At 35.3% G+C, this 23095-nt stretch overlaps 2 protein-coding genes across 3 annotated transcripts in view; both read right to left on the bottom strand.

Annotated features, from left to right (window-relative positions):
- Positions 1-23095, bottom strand: part of LOC149804522 (uncharacterized) — a 77162-nt gene that overhangs the window by 43521 nt on the left and 10546 nt on the right. The window contains exon 1 of one of the 2 annotated variants that reach the window (XM_089941057.1): positions 2694-2756. The exons of the other annotated variant lie outside the window; for it this stretch is intronic. The gene's annotated coding sequence lies outside the window, so the exon portion shown is untranslated. Of the gene's footprint in view, positions 1-2693; positions 2757-23095 lie in introns of those variants that run through there. 2 annotated transcript variants of the gene reach the window in all.
- LOC149804523 (uncharacterized) lies at positions 14147-21414 on the bottom strand. Its single transcript, XM_089941078.1, has 3 exons — positions 21295-21414; positions 20859-20924; positions 14147-20428 (listed from the first exon to the last, which is right to left on the bottom strand). Exons 2-3 carry the CDS (start codon positions 20878-20880, stop codon positions 17760-17762), a joined length of 2691 nt encoding a protein of 896 aa, XP_089797204.1. The 5' UTR covers positions 20881-20924; positions 21295-21414; the 3' UTR covers positions 14147-17759.

The following is a 23095-nucleotide window of genomic DNA, read 5'->3' as shown; positions in this document are numbered from 1 at the left end:
AAACTAAAAAAAAAATAAAAAAAATAAAACTCACAATAACTGTGATGTACCTAGTTTGATGGCTGCTAGCTGACTGAACCCTCTCAAGCAGCCCACAAAGCCTTATATACTCCTGACAAAACCCACAATACCCACAAAACCCACAATACCCACAAAACCCACAACGCCCACAATACCCACAAAACCCACAATACCCACAAAACCCACAATCCTTGTTGGAATGTTCAAACCATCAGGCGCTAGTATTGAATGTATACATTTAGTAAATTTTCACAGTGATTATTTATGGAAATTACCAGCGGGATATTTTACACATTGCTACATTGCGAATGAATTGCCATAAGTAAAAATAGAAAAAGAAAAAAAATTCAGTTTTGCATTTCGCGGCACATACCGTGTTAGTCTGTCGCTATAGCAATGGTTCGGAAACCGTGTTATGCACTCTTACAATATTACCGAGGTAGACCGCATGAAAGGGTAGTCAACAGTTATGTACCAAATAAACAAAGAAAAGGAAAAACAAACTTAAATGCAATGACGTATACAAATGAAACCCCAGGGACTATAAACACATTGAGTATGTAGTGTACAGTCTTAAGCTATTAACTAGAAATAGCCATTAATCGAATTATCAAGGATGCCAGCCGCCGGCATGATACTCCCTATTTTCGCTATCACAAAAACACGTAGACTATACCAGCTAACTATTAATCGACAAGTAAACAAAACACAGGATCCTAGAAAATAGTAATGTCAACTCATTTGAGCAATTCACTGCTAATGCACAGATTTATACTTTAAAGAAAAAAATCTATACCGAATTGGACGGCTTGTTTGAATAGTGTTTACCGTATATATGCATGCATACCTCACTCCCTAAATGCAAGTTATTACAATATATATATATATATATATATATATATATATATATATATATATATATATATATATATATATATATATATATATATAATTTTCCTGCATTCTGCAGTGATTTAAAATATTTTAAACATCGATTTAATTACTTGTGATCCTACGCTTGGGATAGAAAGGAAATATGGGCGTATAAAAAAGTACTGAACACACACACACACACACACACACACCGAAATCTGCATAAAATAAGAAACTGTTTATCGGAACGATTTATGTGAACGTTATAAATTTTAACCTTGATACGTAGCAATTTGTTTCTGCATCTCAAAGCACTAGAGTCACTAGAGGGTGCGAGGGATACCGACCGCACCGGGTGACACCATCAGAGGAGAGTGACACCGAAATGACATTACTAAGGATTCTGTATTGTCTGTTACAGAAGGAGGTCCATGGGGGTGACACCAATCCTAGAGACGCCACTGACTCATTGACATTCTTCTTGGTACCAGTACCTCCAACAAAAGAGTGCACAGTCTATACCAATCCCACACGATAGAGTGTGCGGTCTATACTAGTCCCAAACAAAGAGTCTTCGGTCTACACGAGTCCCAAACAAAAGAGTGTGCGGTGTATACGAGTCCCAAACAAATGAGTATGCGGTATATACGAGTCCCAAACGAGAGTGTGCTGTCTATACGAGTCGATTGAATCGAACATTGGCAAATATTTGAATTAGGATATTAAAATTATGATGATGCCTGATACATTAAAAAATAAAAATTAAAATAGTTTTCAAATGATGAGTCACATGAACAGGCCAGTTTATGCAAGCTTAGAGTACTCATTGCCATCGTCGAGTTGAATGTAATAAAGAAGATTTCCACATTTGAAGAAAAAAATGTTGGTGTGATATCAGGAGACCGAGAGACAGTTATTTCAAAGCTCCGTCCTTCAAGATCGTTCCACAAAATTGTAGTTGGTGGTGGGTGGGAGGAGAAATAAATCAGTTTTGATATAAAGACGTTTAAATTGGTATGAAAGCTAAAATTGATAGTCATATCTCAAAAATATAACACGCACTTTCTCGAACAAGTCTTCCAGAGAGTGTGTCGCTCCGCCTATGAACGGCGTCATGATACAATTTGCGCAGTCATGACAATAGCTCCCTGGACTTGAATACTAGGTTAGAAACAAGGCAGACATGACAATGCTCCATGGACTTGAATATTAGGTTAGAAACAAGGTAGGCATGACAATAGCTCCCAGGACTTGAATATTAGGTTAGAAACAAGGCAGACAAGGCAATAACTCCCTGGACTTGAATATTAGGTTAGAAACAAGGCAGACAAGGCAATAACTCCATGGACTTGCATACCATGTTACAAACTTTAGACATATACTGTAATATAATAACTATAATATAGTAATATCGACGTAGGTATGTTAAGAAAAATTATGTCAATTTTGATGCAGACGATATATCAACTGTGACATTGCGACTTAAAAGTACTAATGCCATTGCCGCCAAAAAAGGGATACCTACCTAAGTCAGGCCATTCCCAGACGAAATACAATTGGTGGATAATGCAACGTATTGTAAGTTGGTGCCATATTATTTGGTTTATAATGCTATGTGAAGTAAGTTGGTGCCATTTTCTTGGCGATCCAATAGAATGTACCTACCGCTCGTCTTTCTGCAAGATTCTTCCAATCGGTTTAAATATAAACTATACCTTTACTGCAAACAAACTTTTCTTTATTAAAAATACCCAGACCGAATAACAATACTAATAATAATAATAATAAAATCTGCTCACCTATACTGTATTCGGCAAGCTTTGCTCAATGTTTACCGTGCAGGTATGCTGTCTCGCGATTACGAGAAGAAAACCCAGCGAGGTTATCATGGGGTTCAGAATAAATTATATGGGAAGATTGTTAAAAAAGAAAAAACAACAATTGCAAAACAACAACAACAAACACCCCACAAAAACAATAACAAAAGAAGGGCAATGTAAAATTTACAGCAAGCAATTTTTGCAGCAATTACAACATAAACGCCAGGAGTAACAGAAATTTAAGAAATTTTATACTTACATCCTGTAAACTCTACAGTGAATGACTGAATTCTACAGCATAACCTCTCAACAAACTTATCGACCATTTAAAAAAAGGTACTGTTTGTCAACCAGATTCAGTCAACCACATTAAAAGATGAGAAATATATATTTTACATTTGTTTCGTAACTACTTTTGTGAATAAACATTTACTCACTGTATCGTTTTCTTTTTAATTTGTTTGTTTTTATTTGCTCCTTCCTTCTTTCTTTTATCTTTGTCTTCTCCAGATTGTTAGTTAGCTCGTTTGTAGTAATTGATCTACATTGACAAATCATAATGATTCACATTTGATGTTTTCCTAGAGAAGATTTGACTATAGTAATATTATTGTATTTTTAATTGCAATGTGAAAATAATCATTTACGTTCCATATTGTTAATCTATGACGGTCATTACTTCACAAGGTATTAATTAATATTGTATATTTATATTTTTCAAAAGGCCAACAGGTGCCTGTACATTAGTGGCAGTTAGGTTCACGGGGTAATATGTACAAATCTTTGACCTAACCAAAGTCTCTTGTATACCTATTGTGAGCCCCACACATAACAAATTTAGAATCGAAAGTAGAAAACAGAATAATGGTTATGTCAATGTTACAGAAGGATCTGTAATTACTCAAATTCTGAGTGGACAAGCCATTAGTGCAATAGCGAGATAACTTAAAAATGTACATAGAGATTTCATACAATCTCTAAAGCTGGAGGGAACAAGACGAAGGCTGGTAGAACATGCCGAATGTTAATGCAGCATGCTTTCGTTCCTAGATGATATCTAGTTGCTAAAGCGAGCACACTCTTCAGCATTCCAGAACATGTCATTGGCATCTGAGCGAAAATCCCAAACAGGTTGCCCAAAGACGGCCTAAGAGTTCCCGATTACATCTATTTGACGGAATATAATTATGTGCATAATCTTCATTAAACGAAGTCCCAGTTTGTCATAGTGCAATGCCGAGTCCTCCGTTCAAACCACTCTGTCAAACTAATAGTTATATAAAGTATAACAAAACACAAGTTTGAAAGAAAGTTATCGTTAAAACCTCACGTATATAAAATGCAACACATGCGCCCAAAATCACGCTTGATCTCGTCAAACACAAATTTTCAACTGATTCTGAGTTCCATGTGTGCAAGTCAGTATTACTTTTATTATTCAAGTTGGTGACGTTTATTTTCAGCATGGAACATTAGATGCTGTCAGAGAAGCTTTCCTCCAATAGCAGAGCGAACAACCTATTTTTTATTTCCTTGGTACTCCAGTCTGTGACATTTGTGACCTAAGCGGAACAAACATAGTATTGTATTGTATTGTATTGTATTGTACTGTATTGTATTACATTACATTGTATTGTATTGTATTCCATTGTCTTGTATTGTATTGTGGAAAGGTGCCTTGTGTAAGGGTACTTGAAAAATGTCGCTGAATAATATGAACTGAGAAAGGGTGCCTTGCCTATAAAGGGACTTGAAACGGTTGAGTGAACAATCTGGACCGAGAAATGATGCCTTGCCATACATTAAAGGGACTTGACACTGTTGAGTGGACAATCTGGACTGAGCAAAGGTGCCTTGCCTACAAAGGGACTTGTATCGGTTGAGTGGACAATCTGGAATGAGCAAAGGTGCCCTGCTTAAGGGTACTTGAAGCAAACAGATGGGTCAGAGGCTTCAGCTTCACATTTAATTGAAGTGTCGGATATAAACATTTATTATATGGCTTTCTCTCTGGAAAAAGATAGCTGTATTTACAATGATGGGAAATTTAAAATATTTTGGAAAGCGGTCAAATATGGGTGAAAACATTGAGAGCGTAAATTTGTATATCGAGGACTTTTTCAGGTTTGTTGTAAGTTTAAGGAAAGTCCACTTCCTGCTGATCAGGGACTGAAATCCTTATATTACACCACTCTAAGCGTGATGAAGAGCTGTCGTTATAACAGGTGGACCGAATTCGATTTATCTGAAACATATTTGCATGTATCTTAAACTTTGAATAGGAAAGGTGGAAACATTTCACATTAGGTAACGCAATAGATTGTAATCAACATGGGATATTTATTTGAACGAAGAAATTTCAATCGATAATATATTGGATTAAATTGTCAAACACGTACAATTGAATACATTGAAGTTGTTATGATAATATGTACCAGCTGTGTATTAACAATATATATGATAAGCAATTGGATTATGATACGATTGGACTTTGTATTTGGTAATTGATTATAAATAATTTCATATGTTCTCAAAGAACGATTAAGAAATCATTTCAAAAGTTGGAATTCATATTTTTTTGAAAATTAAATTAATAGTTTTTTTGCAGATATTTTAAGGACGACTCGTCTTATAATATCATTTGCAAAACATGTAGTCAGATAATTTCAATAAACTTGTTTATAAATTTCTTTCTTCTTGTCATGGTCTTCTCGTTGAAATCGGCCGCTTGACCAGATTGGCAATGCTAAAGAGAATACATATTTTGTTTGCAATATTGATGTCACTGAAGAAGATTCTCGTATCATTTTCTTGAATATCCATATTACTAAGACGTAGAAGATAAGTGCATCAGTATATTGTTATGTACATCTGTATTTTTGTAACTCCTTACAAATGATTTTTTAAAATTTTGTTTCAATTTTTATTCATTGCTGGAAATTGTAATAATTTCCCATTATCTTTAGTTAGATGTTTCGTACGTATCAATAGTCTGTTTTAGAAATATTAAAATCGTAAAATTACATAGGATCTATAAATAGATACTTATGTATATATTGAAAATTATTAATAATAGCCTTAATAATAAGACTTGTCGACTTTGCGGTAATTTCTCATTGGCTGGTGGGGCGTGGAAGGTTCTAGAAGAATAAAGTAATTTCTCATTGCTTGGGCTCAGTCACATGATTAATTTCGAAAGAAATTGAGTAATATGATCTGTCACATGGGGACTATGTTGTGAAATATAGTCGTAAAAGAAGATGCATATAAGGAGAGAAGTGAGCAATCAGATTGATTCATATTTAGGAGTCATTTTTATTTCTTGTGTTCCTGTTGTAAGTCTTCAAACGTGTTTTATGTAGCACTTAGATATTATTCGAGAGGAGAAACATTTTCATTCGTAACGTTTGATAATTAAATTATTTGTTAAGTTTTAAAAAACTTGTTGGTTTTGCTTCTTTCTGTTTTATATGTTATGACCACAGAGTCGTAACTATATATATATATATATATATATATATATATATATATATATATATATATATATATATATATATATATATACTTTCATACAGTTTTTCTTTTGGTCTAATATCGAAAACTGTTTGGGAGTTTGATGGTTCGTTAGAAATAGTACTGATACACATTACACGGCAAAAAGCTATTAATAATTTTTATATTAAATTCTTTGTAGCTCTTAAAATTACCTTTTCACAACTATTTGAATGGTTTTATTAATTTTCGTTTTTATGTCTTTCCCATTTTTATTTTTCTGATTCTTGTTTTTAAAAAAATAAGTTCGTTTTTGAGCATCTGCCTAAATTAACTGGGGCCAAAAGTTTTAAAATTACTAGAAATGACAACGTAGTTTTCCTGTACTATCGGATTAGCAACACGATCCTTCGGAAAGGCACTTAGAAAGATACCAGTATACTGAAACATTGCAAATATGGCAGTGATGGGTGCTTTCCAAGCATGAACAAGCTTACTTTTAAAAAAAAGGTTTACCAAGGTTCGGAAAAAAATCTAAGGAAGCAAGTTACTCCGGGCACCTCGTGTTCATTGCATGATGTCGCACAAATGTCCTGTGGCATCTTAGACAAAATAGTATAGTATGGGGTTGAGAGAAATGAGTGTGGAAAGTGGAGGAGAACAAGCAAAGGTCCTTGATAGCTTTTAACCACTCGCGAATAGCGCCAACTTGGATCAATCCGTCGAATAACACGGCGAAAGATCAGATTCATCTCTGTTCTTTTATGCATACATTTTATGCGAGCATTGAATATCTGCCTTAAGTGATGGTATATATCTGTCATCGGTGTTTGCATTTAGAGGCGTTATTGTACGTGTAACTCCGGTAACAAAGAAAAGGGTGAGGAAAATGATGCTGTGCTCCTTTTGGATTTATATGTATACTTGTGATCAGAATTTATATTTAAAAACGAATCTTCCGTTGATACGCTTTATTTTACACACGTTGGTGAAACGGATATAAAGACAAAAAAAACTCATATATATTATAATACATATAAATGGGTGTGAAATTCGAAGAAGAAAAACGATTGACTAAACTGTTGAATGCAAACATGTTGACACAAGTGTTACGAAACCATGGTCTTAAACTAAAAGTGACAGAAAGAAGCGAAACAAACAAGTTTAGTAAAATCAGCAAATAAGTTTATTTTTCTAAGTTACAATGTAAAACTTTAAGAGGAACTTATAATATTATGAGTAAATTCCCAAATAATTTTAATCAGGTGTCCAAAAGTGTCTTGATGTATTACAATGATATTATCTAAAATGTCTTTGAATGAATTTACAATAATCCTGAAACGGTCTTTTGGTTTAAAAAGTCGATGAGAAATTTGTACTTTCAATGAATAGTTTTAAACGAATGAATCCTTTCAAATTTTATCTGAAAACAATAGTTAAAGATTCCACAGACGGAACTTAAAAGAGTTGTGAACACTTTTGTTTACCTCGCTCTTGCATGCTAATTTTACGTGACCTAACATACAACAATTTACCAATTCAATGGGTCACAAGTTCGCTTCCAGAACACTCCAAGTTTGTAGATAAGGCTAGACATTGAATAGAAAATTCAGTAAACAACCTATTTATAACTTACAAATATGGCAAAGGTCAGGTACACATACAACTATGTCGTCAATCATGGACAAAGGTTAAACTCACAATATAAATTATATATACATAACACAAGGCAGCACTTTGTGTCTTGTACCATGTTTCCTTTGTAGCGCTAATAGCCACGCTTGTTGACTATTGGATATTGAAATAAAAATAAATCTATATTTAGATATTTTGTGTTGAGTGTTACATGTACAACTCATATTTTACGAATTGTAATATGATAAAGGATATAAGAGTTTAAGCACAACAAACTATTTTCTTATTTGCAGAAAATGCCATACATCTTACATGCCACTGAATGTTGTCCAAGCAGACCGGATACCTAGAGATATCCATCAAAGAGAACTTTTGACGTTGAAGTTGCATAGCCATTGATTGATCCGGATAATCAAAAACAGAAGTTAGAATCTAATTGTTGTAATGGCTTGACAAACAACAGTTACTTACATCACTCAAAGCAGATATATCTTTCTGGAGACATAGATGTCAGATGGAATAGCTCTCTATTCTGTTTTGTATTGTGTCCCATGGAAAATGCTTCTTTTACACTGGACAACAAATTTTTACAAAAGTCATGTTACTGAAATAAAATTAGTCAATTCTTATCAATTTTTATATGCTGAACACGAATATGACAGTCAAATTGCAAAATTGGCTCTAGTTTTTTTGTAATCTGCAAGAAATTAATGTTTACATAACGAAATGCATTCCAATAGTAAAAGGTCAACTGTAATAGCCTACCTATAAAAAATCAAGTCATTGACTACATCTTAGATTTCTTCGCCTGTCTCTTGTACAGCTGTTCGGGAGCATCTCTGAGGAGTGTCCAGCAGTAGTCAGCCAGCATTGTAGTGGACCATTTTCCCTGGTATCTTTGTTCCATTGTTGCGATATCTTGATGAAAACGTTCGCCGTGTTCATCACTAACAATACCACAGTTGCTAGGAAAGAAATCCAAATGGGAATGAAGGAAGTGAATCTTTAGAGACATATTGCAGCCAAGTTTCTTATACTTCATCAACATGTCTTCTACTAGTTCCTTATAGTTTTCTGCCCTAACATTTCCGAGGAAGTTTGTAGAAACTAGGCGAAAAGCATTCCATGCTTGTTTCGCGTCACCTTCCAGCAAGTTGTTGAACCGGTCATCTTTGAAAAGCTCTCGAATCTGAGGACCCACAAAAACTCCCTCTTTAATCTTTGCTTCGCTGAGTCGAGGGAATTTTTCATGCAGGTATCGGAATGCTGGCAAAGTCCGGTCAATGGCTTTCACGAAGTTCTTCATCAAACCTAGTTTGATGTGAAGGGGTGGTAGCAAGATTTTCTGAGCCTCAACCAGAGCTGGGTGTTGGATATTCTTCTCTCCAATGGCTACATTCTGCCTGTGAGTCCATTCCTTCCTCATGTAGTGCATTTCCCTTGCTCGGCTATCCCACTCGCATAAGAAACACATGTATTTTGTATATCCTTGCTGCAGTCCCATTAAAAGGGCAACTACCTTCAAATCACCACAGAGGTGCCAGCTGTACTTGTTATACTCAATGGAATTCAGTAGCTGCCTTAAGTTATCGTATGTCTCTTTCATGTGGACAGCATACGCTACTGGAATAGATGGAAGAATGTTTCCATTGTGCAAAAGCACAGCCTTGAGACTCAGTTTCGAAGAGTCCACAAATAGTCTCCATTCTTGTGGGTCATGAGTGATTTTTAAAGCATTCATGAGGCCCTCAATATCGGAACAGAATATCAGATTACTTTCCTTTCTGAAGAAAGGCTCCAATTGCTGGTGGCGCTTTCGATATGCAGTAATTGTGACATCTTCTTCTAGAAGATTCCATTGTTGGAGTCTTGATCCTAGCAATTCTGCCTTGTTCTTTGATAAGTCCAAATCACGAATCAGGTCATTTAGTTCTTCCTGTGTTATTCTGTGTGGGGTTGATGATGCACCACAGTGAAAATCTGGATCACTGCATGCTGATGGACCAGGAGAAGAACAGGTCGACTCACCTTTGTCTTCGTCAGATGAATCAAGAGAATATTCTGCTGGAGGTTCTGGAATAGGAAGTCCCTCACCATGTGGAACTGGTCTCAATGCAGACGGAATGTTTGGGTAGACTATTCTCGACTTCTTTCGCTTCGTTATTCCGCCGGAAAGAGGAGAAACCAAGCAGAAGTAACAGTCATTTAGGTGGTTGCTTGGCTCTCTCCATACCATTGGGACTGCAAACGGCATTGATGACCTTTTGCAATTCAACCACTGTTAAAGCTGTGTTGTACATGTAGCACAGCATATATGCGGAGCCCAAGGCTTGTCTTGGTCACCAACCTTGCATCCGAAGTAAAGATGATATGCCTTCTTCACTTGAGAATTGATACTTTTCTTCTGGTTGGCAAATGTCACTTCCCCACAAATATAGCAAAAATTGTCCGCGGTATTAACACACTTTCGAGGCATTACTGTTCTTTATTGTACGTAAATGGATAAAATAATAAGTTTTATGTAACAGTAGCTTGAACTGTCTCGCACAACGTCTAAAATATTTTAAATGCTGAACCTATCTGATTGGGCTTTATATAGTACACTGCTTACGTCAGCTTCAGCAGCCGCCTGGCATTAGTATAATAGGCCTACACATGTATAGTACACTGCTGACGTCAACTTACTTCAGCAGCCGCATGGCATTAGTATTGCATTGCATCAGAAAATGATGCAATCAACTGTGGATGATGTGAGCATGATGGTATTATGCAATGTTACATCATTATTCCGGATGTTGCTGCAGTCCTACTGGAGAAATTTACACAGTGAAACATAGAAAATGAGGTATATGAATATCTTCAAAACGAGAGCCAATACAAATTGTTCACAGTTATATTCGTGTTCGGCACACCAAAATACTACAGATTAGGGCCTTTTCAAGTCAGTAATGATTTCACTGTTGACCAGTGTTATCAGCTACTACTACTAGTATTTTGGATTAAAGTCGGAACGTGCGACTGGTTGGTTTGTACACGTTTGTGTACTATTTGATTTTTGCGATTCTCCGCTATGAGTACAATGCCTCCCAAGCAAGCAGCAGAGGGCAGGGTTCCAGTGGGGCTCCCCAAATGATTCCAAGGCTGCCACCAAGTATACTTTACGATACATATTATTTAAAATCTATGCCCAGTTTCCTAATTTGCCGGGTGGTCCCTAACTTAATGCCAAACATGTAAAAGTCACATCCGAGTCAAATATTCTTGAGGTGTGAATTTGACTAATGTTCAGTTATATAATTTTCGTGTACTATGCGTACTTGTATTTTCGACAAAAAGATTCCAATCGGTTTGGCTCATAGTAGCCATGACATTTTTGTGATCTCCATTAGGGTCGCGATTCATGAGTTATTCAGCACCTTGCTAATCAGGATCTTTTCAGGGCCAGATTTTTCGCCTAAATGGACTTTTTTTTGGGGGGGGGGGGGGCAAGATGGAAGCCCTATGTAGGGATTTCTCCCCTAAGAGGCAATTCTGACTATGTCAGCAGTCTGAATGTATTTCAGAGGCTCTCATAGCCCCAGGTTTCAGCCACTGTATGTTGCTCCTCATACGTCTCTTTGGGTATTGCCTCATACCCATACGATTCTGCTAACGCTTGGGCTAAGTTATCCAGGTAAGTGAGCGGGGATTCCTCATAGGCTTTTGGATAATACTGCGATAGTATACGTTGAGCGAACAAACACTGCTGGGGTGTATGTCTTTTCTTCTTTCTAAGCGACCTCCAGGCTATGTACTTTACCGAACTGATAAAATTCTCGGCCTTTTTGGAGTCACTTAGAGTGTCCTGCAAGCCTTGTTTTTCTGATCGCTGCTCAATCGTAGTCTCCTCTCCGTTATCCTCACCAGTGTTTTCTGCTACCGCTGATATCTCTTCTGGGTGCTCTTTTTCCAATTTTGACAAAGTCTCAGTGATAGTAGTAGCATTCTTGGTGGTAATTTCCATCTGCGTTTCTGCATACTTCCGTTTCCTTTGCTGGTGACTGCTAGCATGGGTAGCTGTAGAAATTCTATCATTAGGGGCGCCTGTGTCGAGCGTTGATGTCCTTGTTTTCCACTTGAGTTAGTAGCCGGGGTATCAGAGTGGCTAGCCGCTTTGTTAAGGGCGGGTTTTCTCATCTGGTTACGTTTCCGTTTCTACTTTTTCGTCTGGCTAAACAATAGTCACCATCTCCACCGATTAAGTCCTCTTCCTCAATGTTTGAATATGAGACTAGAAGTAAAGTTGTTCTTTTGGTCCCAGCTCTCAGGCTCCAATTACAGGCTTGTTTTTTTTTTTTTTTTAAACCGAGAGCCTTAATGTCTCTTAGCGCTGGAGCATGGATTACTGCAATGGCTGGCAACCATACTGGCACCTCGCCTTGCTTTGTGCGCTTTGTTTCGCAGTGTTGAATTCCATCAATGTTGTGCTGTCAAGCTCGGTCAACGTGAATTTGTCAGCAGGGCAATATTAAAAGGGACGACATCCCTATTTCACTTGCTGGGAGATTATACGGAAAGATACACTGCATGGTGCAGAGAAACTTAGTGGCTCTTTTCTAACAGGTTATTTTAAATTCCAAGTTGGATGAATGCAATAAAACTCTACATTTGGAATTTCCTGGAAGTTGATTGTGCCAACTGTTCTTTCATAGTGGAATTAACCATTTTGGAACGTTGGTCAAAATCGTCGTGTATAGATCTTTTATGATTGGTGTTACGATTATATGGTCTTAAACTAAGTAACAGGAAAGAGTTAAAAACAACAAGTTTTGTAAAATTCAACAAACAATTTTTTCCCTCGAATACAATGTATCACAATGATATAATCCAAAATGTCTTTAAATGCATTTAAAATAATTGCAAAATAATTACTTTGTCCAAGAAGTATTAATGATGACTTTTCAATTCCAGTTAGCAATTTAAATAAATAAATGCTCTCAAATTAAAAACTGAACATAAACAATAAGACCTAGTCCACTTCAGATGTTGAGGTAGGAATGAACAATTCGAATAGAATCAACCTTAATATAAAAACCTAAGAACAATTTAAGAACCAAGATGGGAATCGTTTTCCCATCAAAATCATTTCCAGAATATTCCAAGCTGTAATTAAGGCCAGGTCTCTTCTTAAAAATGTAGTGTTGTTCGTCCTTCAAGTTCCAAGGAGACCTTAACATCAGAGACAGTTTGGTTTCAAATATTGCGTGAATGGGTGATCAGGCCAATGTGTACACTGAACTATCTGTGACATAACTAACGTAGCTTTATGGATCAGTAGTAAGAAAAAGCTAAAAAAAATCAATAAAAAGCTAGTAACAATATAATTATCTTCAGAGTAAAACACACTCAACCAGACTGATTAGTAAAATGTCACCTTCAATTGTCTTCATCGTACGATGGTATATGTTATTTGATACAAAGGCAGAAAACAAACTGGAGACCAGAAACAGAGAATTTAAATCAAGTTCTTAATCGGCAAACGTTGTGTTTACATTTCGGAGAACATAACGATGATAAATTAGTGGTACATTTAATAAAGAACACTATGGTTCTAATAGTCTCCAAATACAAAAAAATCGTTATGATAAACCACCAGACAGTATATTATTTAGTATATTTTCTGTCTGTTTTCGTAAAACTAGAGCAAGCAGTTACTTTATTCCAGTGTCAAATGAATATAATGCGATCTTTTATTTAGTTGGAAACACAAATATGTTGGTATTCAATTTGTTCAAATATACAGTGTACTATCTCTAAGTATCAGTACAATTTTTAATTCATGCCACAACACTCACATATTTATAACGTACAGGGATACCCTGATAAATATAGACGAAAAAGATTTATAACGTACAGATACACTGATAAATATAGATGGAAAAGATTTATAACGTACAGATACACTGATAAATATAGATGGAAAAGATTTATAACACACAGATACACTGATAAATATAGATGGGAAAGATTTATAACGTACAGATACACTGATAAATATAGATGGAAAAGATTTATAACGTATAGATACACTGATAAATATAGATGGAAAAGATTTATAACGTACAGATACACTGATAAATATAGATGGAAAAGATTTATAACACACATACACTGATACATATAGATGGGAAAGATTTATAACGTACAGATACACTGATAAATATAGATGGAAAAGATTTACACCATAAGCTATTATACTTTAACAACAGGAGATACAATCAGTAGTATATATCCGACATTGTGGAAGACAAAATAGAGCTCGAGAAAAATGTATGTATGTTTTATTCCAGTCTGTACACAAACAACAGAATGTAAAATACAGAAGGAGTTGGAGGAAGAAAAAGTTAAAGAATTTTGTAACATTACATAGGAAAATATCGATATATTATCAATGTTTAGTGGGAAACTGGATTTTCTCTATTATTATATGGAGTCAGATATTGCAACAGAGTAGCCAGATATTAGTACTCAATTTAAGATTAAAGTCTAAGATATCAGACAAATAATCCAGCCAGGAAGAAAGAAACAAAAGTGATTCTTGCAGCATGTCCAAAGAGATCCAAAAATGCTTCTAATTCAGGAAATAAAAAGACAATTTTAAAAGCATCTTAACATAGATTAATATATTAACAACTATTTAAAAAATAACTAATCCACAGCAATACAAGTAAGTGTCTATCTTTGCATACAAAAGCTTTCTCTCCGACACAGGCAGTATAATATTACAATTCGTTTCACCATGCTATTACTGTTGCTAGACAAATATTATATTCATTACAAGTATTTGAGATTTATACATTTCTTTTTTTTCTTCTAACTTATCTGTAGTAATCATGCCTGGATTATTTTATGTGGAGAATTCGACGTTATTTTTTCAGATATTTTATTTTATAACTGATGAAAGTTAAAAGCAAACAGTAGCAATTTTAGATTTAGTTTAAATCGATCTATAAATTACATTACTGACCATAAATTACATTACTGATCTATAAATTACATTACTGATCTATAAATTACATAAATGATCTATAAATTACATTACTGATCTATAAATTACATTACTGACCTTAAATTACATTACTGATCTATAAATTACATTAGTGACCTTAAATTACATTATTGATCTATAAATTACATTACTGATCTATAAATTACATTAATGATCTATAAATTACATTACTGATCTATAAATTACATTACTGACCTTAAATTACATAATTAAGAAAAACGATAAATATCACAATCATAAACAAAGGACATCTCTCCATAAATTCTATTCAAGTATGAGCTTTCTTTTTAGTTCTTTCCACTCTTTCTTTTTTTTTAGCTTAATTTGGCCATGCTGTCCTTCATCTTCTGTTTTCCTTTTCTTTCGATCTTTTGGTACTTGGTGTTGTATAAAGTTAAACATTTGTTTAGCTAAAACTTTTGTTTATCTTGTAAAATGTACTTCGAATACTTACTTTTAGTTTGGTTATAGTTCGTTTCAAATGTAAAAGCAAATGATTGTTTTAAGGTTGTCTAAAGTTAATTTCTACCTTAGCTTAACAACTTTTTATAATTAAGGTTAAATGTGTCTAATCTTACAACATTGGTTAACAAAATTTCATATTAATTTAAGCTTACTTTCGTCAAGTCTTACAACATTGTAAAGTTTCCTTGCGGTCACTTGAATTTTATTTTTAAAAAGTGTTCTTTTGTCATTGAATAGCACGCATAATAAATAGGTAGACATAATATGGCAAGTCACAGAGATTGGCTACACTAAGATATAATCAGGTAGGCAGAATATGGCAAGTCATAGATATTGACTATTCACTAAGATATAATCTGGTAGGCAGAATATAGCAAGTCACAGAGATTGAACTATACACTAAGATATAATCAGGTAGGCAGAATATGGCAAGGCACAGAGATTGACTATACACTAAGATACTTTATATCATTTTTGTATTAGTTTGCATTTACAGTTCATGTACAATTACTCTGTATTTAGTTTGCAAACACAACGCAGCACATGTCCTGAGTACTACCATATCTCGCCTACCTAACCAGATATTATTTATTTTACATATCAAAGCTGAAATAAAAGTCAGTTATTTATGTTACCTATTAAAGCTGAAATATATTATAATTCAGTAAAGATTTTGTACAGTTACTGACTTTTAGTATCTAGTTAAAGTACATATTTCAGTAATGAGTATAATTTTCTAGAATTCGACTAAACCTATCTTTAAATGGCGATTATTAGATACTTTTAGAACAATGACTAATGTTTCATTAAATCTGCAAAATACGTCTTCATGACCACACTGATATACACTTTAATTAAGGATTCGTTAGTGCAGTAAGAAAGAATAAACAAAAATGGCACGGAGCAATATCTGCTGAAATCATGAGAATATGTTTATTAAATTCGCCTTCTAAACTTTATATAAACTGCTGCATAACCGGAAGAATATTTAGCAAAGACGTTGTATTTTTAATATTTTCCTTGCAAAATAAATAACGCGCGCCCACGTTTCAAAATTGCTACGCATACCCATCTTGCACTGTAAAGGGTATCTATTGTTGTATTTAATAGTTCCGTTTATTAATCATTTACCTGGTGATCAAACCAGCCCTTACAAAAATATATTTTATTCCTAAATATTGAATATAATCAACCCGATGTTTCCTTTGACCACTTGATATAGCTGAAATTAACTATCATCCAATTTTTTTAAAAAAACCAAAAGGTTCGAATTCTATTTGATCAAATGGTGAAAGTCAGGTACGTTTTTAAAAAATCGTGTTAACATATTCAGTTAACAACTTCATAATTTAGCGAAGGATATTGTAACTGTCCTTGTGAACGAAATTTGGGTACCAAATAATTATTGTAACATACCTGTATGACAAACTGTTGCCGTATTAAAATTAAAAGAATCACAAGCAATTGTACAATGCTTTGTAGTTACAACTCTGTAACACTCAACACAGTGATCAACACTCATTCGTACCCATTAGTGTTTTAGAACGATCGTTTAAAAAGTTTTGGGAGGAGGTGGGGGGGGGTAACTCGTTTCCAGGATTAACATATCAGTATACATTTGAACTCGTGAACTGATATCAGCAAATATATATGAAACCTGAGGGTCGGTCGAAAAGGGCATACACAAATGAACAATGTTTACGGTTACGAGTTTGTCGTTCGAGGTGTGTAATTCAACATGTGTCTTCAAAAGCTGAAAAAAGTAAGTGCACCATTACAAAGAGTTCAAGCCGGTCTTATTCTTTGGGAAAAATTTCAAGCATTATCTTCATGGAGGGTGGTTCTTGATCAAGTTAGATCACCGCCCGCTGAAGTAGTTATAGCTTTCAATAACACAAAGGACAAATCTCACGATGGATTAAGTTGTGACACAGAATCAGTTTGAAATTCATCATCGTCTTGGAAAATTGCATCACTTTGGTCAGTGTAGTGTCATGATAAGACAGAAAACCGCCCATTCGAAAATAAATATGCAGTTTTTAAATGAGAAAAGCGTATCCAAGCACAACCAACTTTACCCCGTCCTGAATCATACATTCTTTTTAATAATACAGATTTAGTTCTTTGACAACCTGATATTAATCAGCAAGCAGTAAAGTACGAGGAAGGCACGTATGCGACATATCACAAAAGAGTGCCAGTACAAAAATTACAGGCTGTTGTATTAAATCAACTACAATTTAAATTAGCTGCAAATATCGGTGACACACAAATCTCAAAAATGGGACTTGAAATTATTACACATTTGGTAATATATATATATATATATATATATATATATATATATATATATATATATATATATATATATATATATATATATATATATATATATATATAAGAAGTCAGTTTTCACTTTTTTCTCTAAGAACACATGCTCTGCAAAAGTCATAGGACCTGTTGCCTGGTCCCCATTTCTGCTCTCCAACTCTGATCTTTGCACGTTTGATCACTTCTTCTGGTGGGTACGCGTATTCTGGATCTGGATGATAGATATAAAAGCTCTCCTTATTTAGGTTCACTTTCCTCTCGTCTTCCAAGATTGTTCTGTTGGCGAAAATATGTTTTGTTCCATAATGAACGACCTTAATTTTCTCATGCCTGGGGTTGACTTCTGTCAAGATACCTTGGTGCCAGATGCAGTAGTATTTGAACTCCACGATGTGTCCCGGAATGAATTCATCCCACGATCTAACCGGTTCCATATACATTGGTCCCTTCTCTTTTCCAGTGATATTACTTAAGGATACAATTTGAGCAGCCTGCTGAATCGACGTTTGGTTCTGGTTTTCATCTGGGCAGTCTAGAAGAAGGCTCATTTCTGTTCCCCTCAAAACAAAGTGAATATCTTTACTCTGGGTATCAACCTTTGCCCAGTGTGCCAGATGGCTTGAGTTGTTGGAGATTGGGTGAAATTTTTGTTCACCCAATCTCTTCCGTGCTCTTTCGACAACAATATATCCTGGATAGGTAAAATATTCCTGAAAATTGACTTTACGAAGATTATTTCCTGCCAAATCGATAGAGAGGTTCTCTTCAACCACTGTCCGTTTGGCCAATAAACTACTTGCAGCATAGTGGATCACATTTATCCAACACTTCTTATCACTGGGGATTTTCACTATGGACACTAGTATAGCTCGATGACGTATACCCCAGTACAGAAAGGATACGATGTCGCCTTCGCCTAATTCAGATGGGTTGTTGATGACTTGCTCCTTATCTTTCAATGTTATTTCCTCTACCAAATGGCCCGAATTTCTATGTAACATGCTGTACTTTTTTTCTCCAATTTTCTTCCGGGCGCGGTCTATAATTTTCGTCCTACTGTATCGGTGGGCAGAATGATAATGAAAAATGTACACATTTTCGACTGACAGGTCAAAACTGAAGATCTCCTCTTTCACTTCTGGTATATCAAATGGTCCTTGGTATGCATAATGGACGACTTTGGTTGTCAGCTCTCTTGCAGTTTCAGTGGAATGAACGTCTGTACAAACCCCATTGTGCCAGTGTCCATGATACCTAAACTGTATCGGATCACCGGCCTTGACATCCGATTTTATCTTGATCCAGGTTTTGTCGATCAATGGTGTTGAAGGAAGACGGTTGGCTGATTGATCTGTGGAAATCTTATGTGGAAGATCCGCTACATCAAATGAAGGGTATTCACCATGATCAAAAATTGAGACGGTATCAGAGCTCTCATTTACTTTGGCCCAATGGCAAAAATGACACGAACGATTGGTCAAGACTCCAAATTTTCTTTCTCCGACTCTCTGCCTCGCTCTTCTAACTACCTCCTCAGGCGGATATACTGTGTATCTAGAATAGTCTAGCTTGAAAAGTTCCATTTTATTCAAGTCAATTTCAAGCTCCTCCTCCATAATTTCTCTCTTTGAAAACAGCGACTGTAGGCCATAGTGAATCACATGGACCTTCCCAAGTTTGCAGTCAATACGATAATCCACCGACGAAACAACTGCTTCATGTAGCATATTCCAGTACCGATATTGAATTACATCTCCCTCTTGAAGGTCCCATATGTCCTGCATTCGTGTTTTTTCCCCCCTGAATGGAGATTTAGCAGTTTTATAAACTTTGTTGCTTCCCCACACTATGGCGAGCGACAGGATAGAAAGTGGCACGAGTATTCCAGCTAATGGACCACCAGACATGTAGAGGCCAGCTAGAATGCTAGCAATCGCTGGAACGCAAAAGAGGATGAAAGAGTACCAACTGCTTCTAACTTCAAAGTTGTAACAACTTTTGCATATTTGACGTTTCTTAAACTTATTGTGTAATATTGTATGTTTTACAATGTTTCTTATTAAGTATACAATTAGAGCCACTCCTGTAATTGCGGTAGCCACTTTATTCATTCTAAGTGTATGACTGCCGACATTTTCCACTGCGTTTACAACATCATCTGCTGTGATACCAACAAACTGCATGATAAGTTTCGCAATCTTTGACCCAGCTCCAAGCATAGAGTCAACTATATTTTTCATTATCTCCTTAGCTCTTTCAACCTGACAACTAAGTTCTTCTCCCGTAATGCACCATGTACAAAAATGTTCACAATTAAGGAAAGGCAGAGAATATTCAGGATCATGTTCCAATGCCTTTTGAGCGCGATCCAGTACCTGATTTGGCTGAAATCTGGGATACCTGTATCGAACTATATATGTTTCGTCCAATCTAAGATCTCGTGTTTCGCTTGTTTCTCGAATCTTCAGATTCATATCATATGGAGTGGTGTAGTAATGTATCAAAGTCACAACAGCACTGTGGTCGGTTCCGTTCACACAAATCACGTCTTTGACAATAGAATGGTGTGTGTATAAATACTTCTGGTTTCTGCCAAGGTATCGCATAAATGATCGTCCGCCTTGACAAATATGATCTCCGGGTTTTAGTTGCTTGAAGGAAACCAATCGAACTTTATCTGAACAGTAGGCACATCCTGTTGGTGTTGGCACGAGGTTTAGCTGTGATTCATCTTCCGGTATGGCTATAAGGAAAGGAATTGTGGGTTAATGGGCCAATATTGAAGCCTCGTAAAGGCAGACACAAAACTAGACATATACACCAAAATGTTAACTAAGCAACACATTCAGTGTTTATATATATATATATATATATATATATATATATATATATATATATATATATATATATATATATATATATATATATATATATATATATATATATATGCAATACTAAATTCGAAAGAAAAATAAAATTAGCCAATTATTTGGAAAACACAACCGTCACTAAATGGTCAAATTTAACAAGTCGATTTAATAACTGATTTAGTTTACAGCTTATTTGTCCAACCACCCATCTTTGTAGTTCCTATCTGTGCACGTTTTCTGGCAATTGAGGACAGCGATGTTATATGCGTGCAATTGGATCAATAGTAAAAAATGAAAACAAACCTTTGTCAAGCACGTTCCCCATTCTTTGTTATCAATAGAAAACGACCAATAATCTTTCCTTGGTGTCTGAAATAATAATAATAATAATAATAATAATAATAATGATGATGATGATGATGATGATGACAACTAAACGATATCAATATATATGTCTGCTAAACTTGCACTCATTAGAATGCTTTATTTGGTGTTTTGATCATCTAGATAAACAAGGTCTACTCGAAGCGGAAGAGAAGGGCTGTTGACAACAACGTTGAGGAGAAAGATGGGTTATCTGCTAATCAGTAAGATTAATTCAGATTTCGTTGTTGATAAAGAGAGAATCCAGTGTGAATAACATTGATATGCAATACAAAAGTAAACAATTTTATCTCATTCGTGGAGCCTGGAATGTCTGGATCCTAGTCAAGGAAAAACTCAATAAACTTTCACCTACTGTTAACAGATATGTTGCCAAAATGGGTCTGAATTAGATGTTTCGGTCCGGACAATAAAATCGTCACCACTGACTGAAAATGGAATCTGGACTCGATACACGCGTGCCTCTAAGCTTCAATGGAAGTAAACTGGAAAAACAGAAGTCATAAAATTCTGGGATTCAATTAATATCAGTAAAGAATATAACATATGGATAAGAAAATACTTGGCTCAAGGGCAGGGCAGAGAAGGAGGTTTATTAGAAAATAAAAGACGAACAACATATATTATGGAAAGCAATACAAAGTTCATCTCCGTCATTCAGGAGGAAAGTTTGCGAGAATACAATTCAGAAAAGTACGAGTACAGCGTTTTCACAGAAGGTGTATAGAAAGAAAATCGTAAATGAAAGAAAGCCAATCCGTGAGATGTTTATATAAGAAACACAACCGGTCAGGGCAATCACGTTGATGGCTTGAACATTAAAAAAGTGAAAAAGAAAAAGACTGCAGATAAAAATGCAATACCATGGTCGACAAGTAATGAAAAAAGTAACAAAATCAATCGCAATTTTGCAGATGTCCAGACCTAAAAATTCCAAAGTCTTTTATCTTATCAGTGTCGCATTAACCACGTGTGAGTACAAGAATCTAGTAATATCGGTAAACAAGCAACACGTTGTACGACTGCAGAGCAGCAAAAATTTGAAAACACCCTGGTGGAAATCAACTACAAAACAGGGTATAAAAAGCAAGATATGGGGCTACTATAGCTTTAACTTTTATGTCGAGTACAAGATACAATATAGAAGACAAAATATAGCGATGGTCCAACTTTAACTTGATGTCGAGTAAAAATCACAGTATTGAAAGCAAGATGTTGTCTTAACAGAACATCAACTTCCATGAAGACAAGATACAGGAGAAAGGGTAAGACATAGTCGTGGTGAAACTTCAACTTCCACAAAGACTTTAAGATGGCGCATAGAAGACAAGGTATAGTGCTGATGGAACTTTAAATTCCTTGTCGAGTACAAAATACAGTAGAAAAGACAAGACAGGTAAAGGTGAAACTTCAAGTTCCATGTCGAGTGCAAGATACAATATACGAGGAAAGTCATAGTGCTGATTGGCAAAACGAGAAGCACCGAATGGACATCAAGACCGGTGAATGTGCGAGTCTAACGCAAACGACAAATTAAATGACCAGAGAAAAGTCAGAAGTCACTTTAGTGGCATTAACATTTCACCAACTCGCTTATGCACAGTCTTGTAACTGTTTCAGCAACTTAAATATTCCCGTCCAGGATAAGCATGCCACACAGACCTTTACATACGTTTGAATTGAGAATATGTTCCGTAAAACAAAAAGTTACTGCTTTCACAACAACAGTAAATGCACTTTGATTGTTGTAGTTTTCCCCAAAACAGTAGTTTCGAAAGGTAAGATATCATGATAAAAGAATATATTTTATTTTAATTTCAAATTAAAGAGTTTGATTTGAAAACTTAACTTCCGGTAAGATATAGGAATGTGAATTCAGTACTGTACACGATTCCAAACAGAAGTTTCCTACATAGTACCAGACCTGACTGCCTCCAACAATATATTATAAACTAATGGCACCAGATCTTATCTGAATAGGAAAAAGAAAAAGTTCTCTGTCCCAACTGGATGCATGCCATGTGTTCCAAATCATGTTCAGTGTTTTAATCAGGCATACTGTCCTAAAATTCTCTATGTATATTTAATTGGTTTAAAACTAAAATTATGTAATTTAGGATTTCCGTTAGTGTAGGTCTTCAAATTGTATGCCATAT

The sequence above is a fragment of the Sinohyriopsis cumingii genome, chromosome 2, assembly GCF_028554795.1.
Source record: "Sinohyriopsis cumingii isolate HCF-2022 chromosome 2, ASM2855479v2, whole genome shotgun sequence".
Taxonomy (NCBI): domain Eukaryota; kingdom Metazoa; phylum Mollusca; class Bivalvia; order Unionida; family Unionidae; genus Sinohyriopsis; species Sinohyriopsis cumingii.
This window is presented reverse-complemented; position numbering and strand designations above follow the sequence as displayed.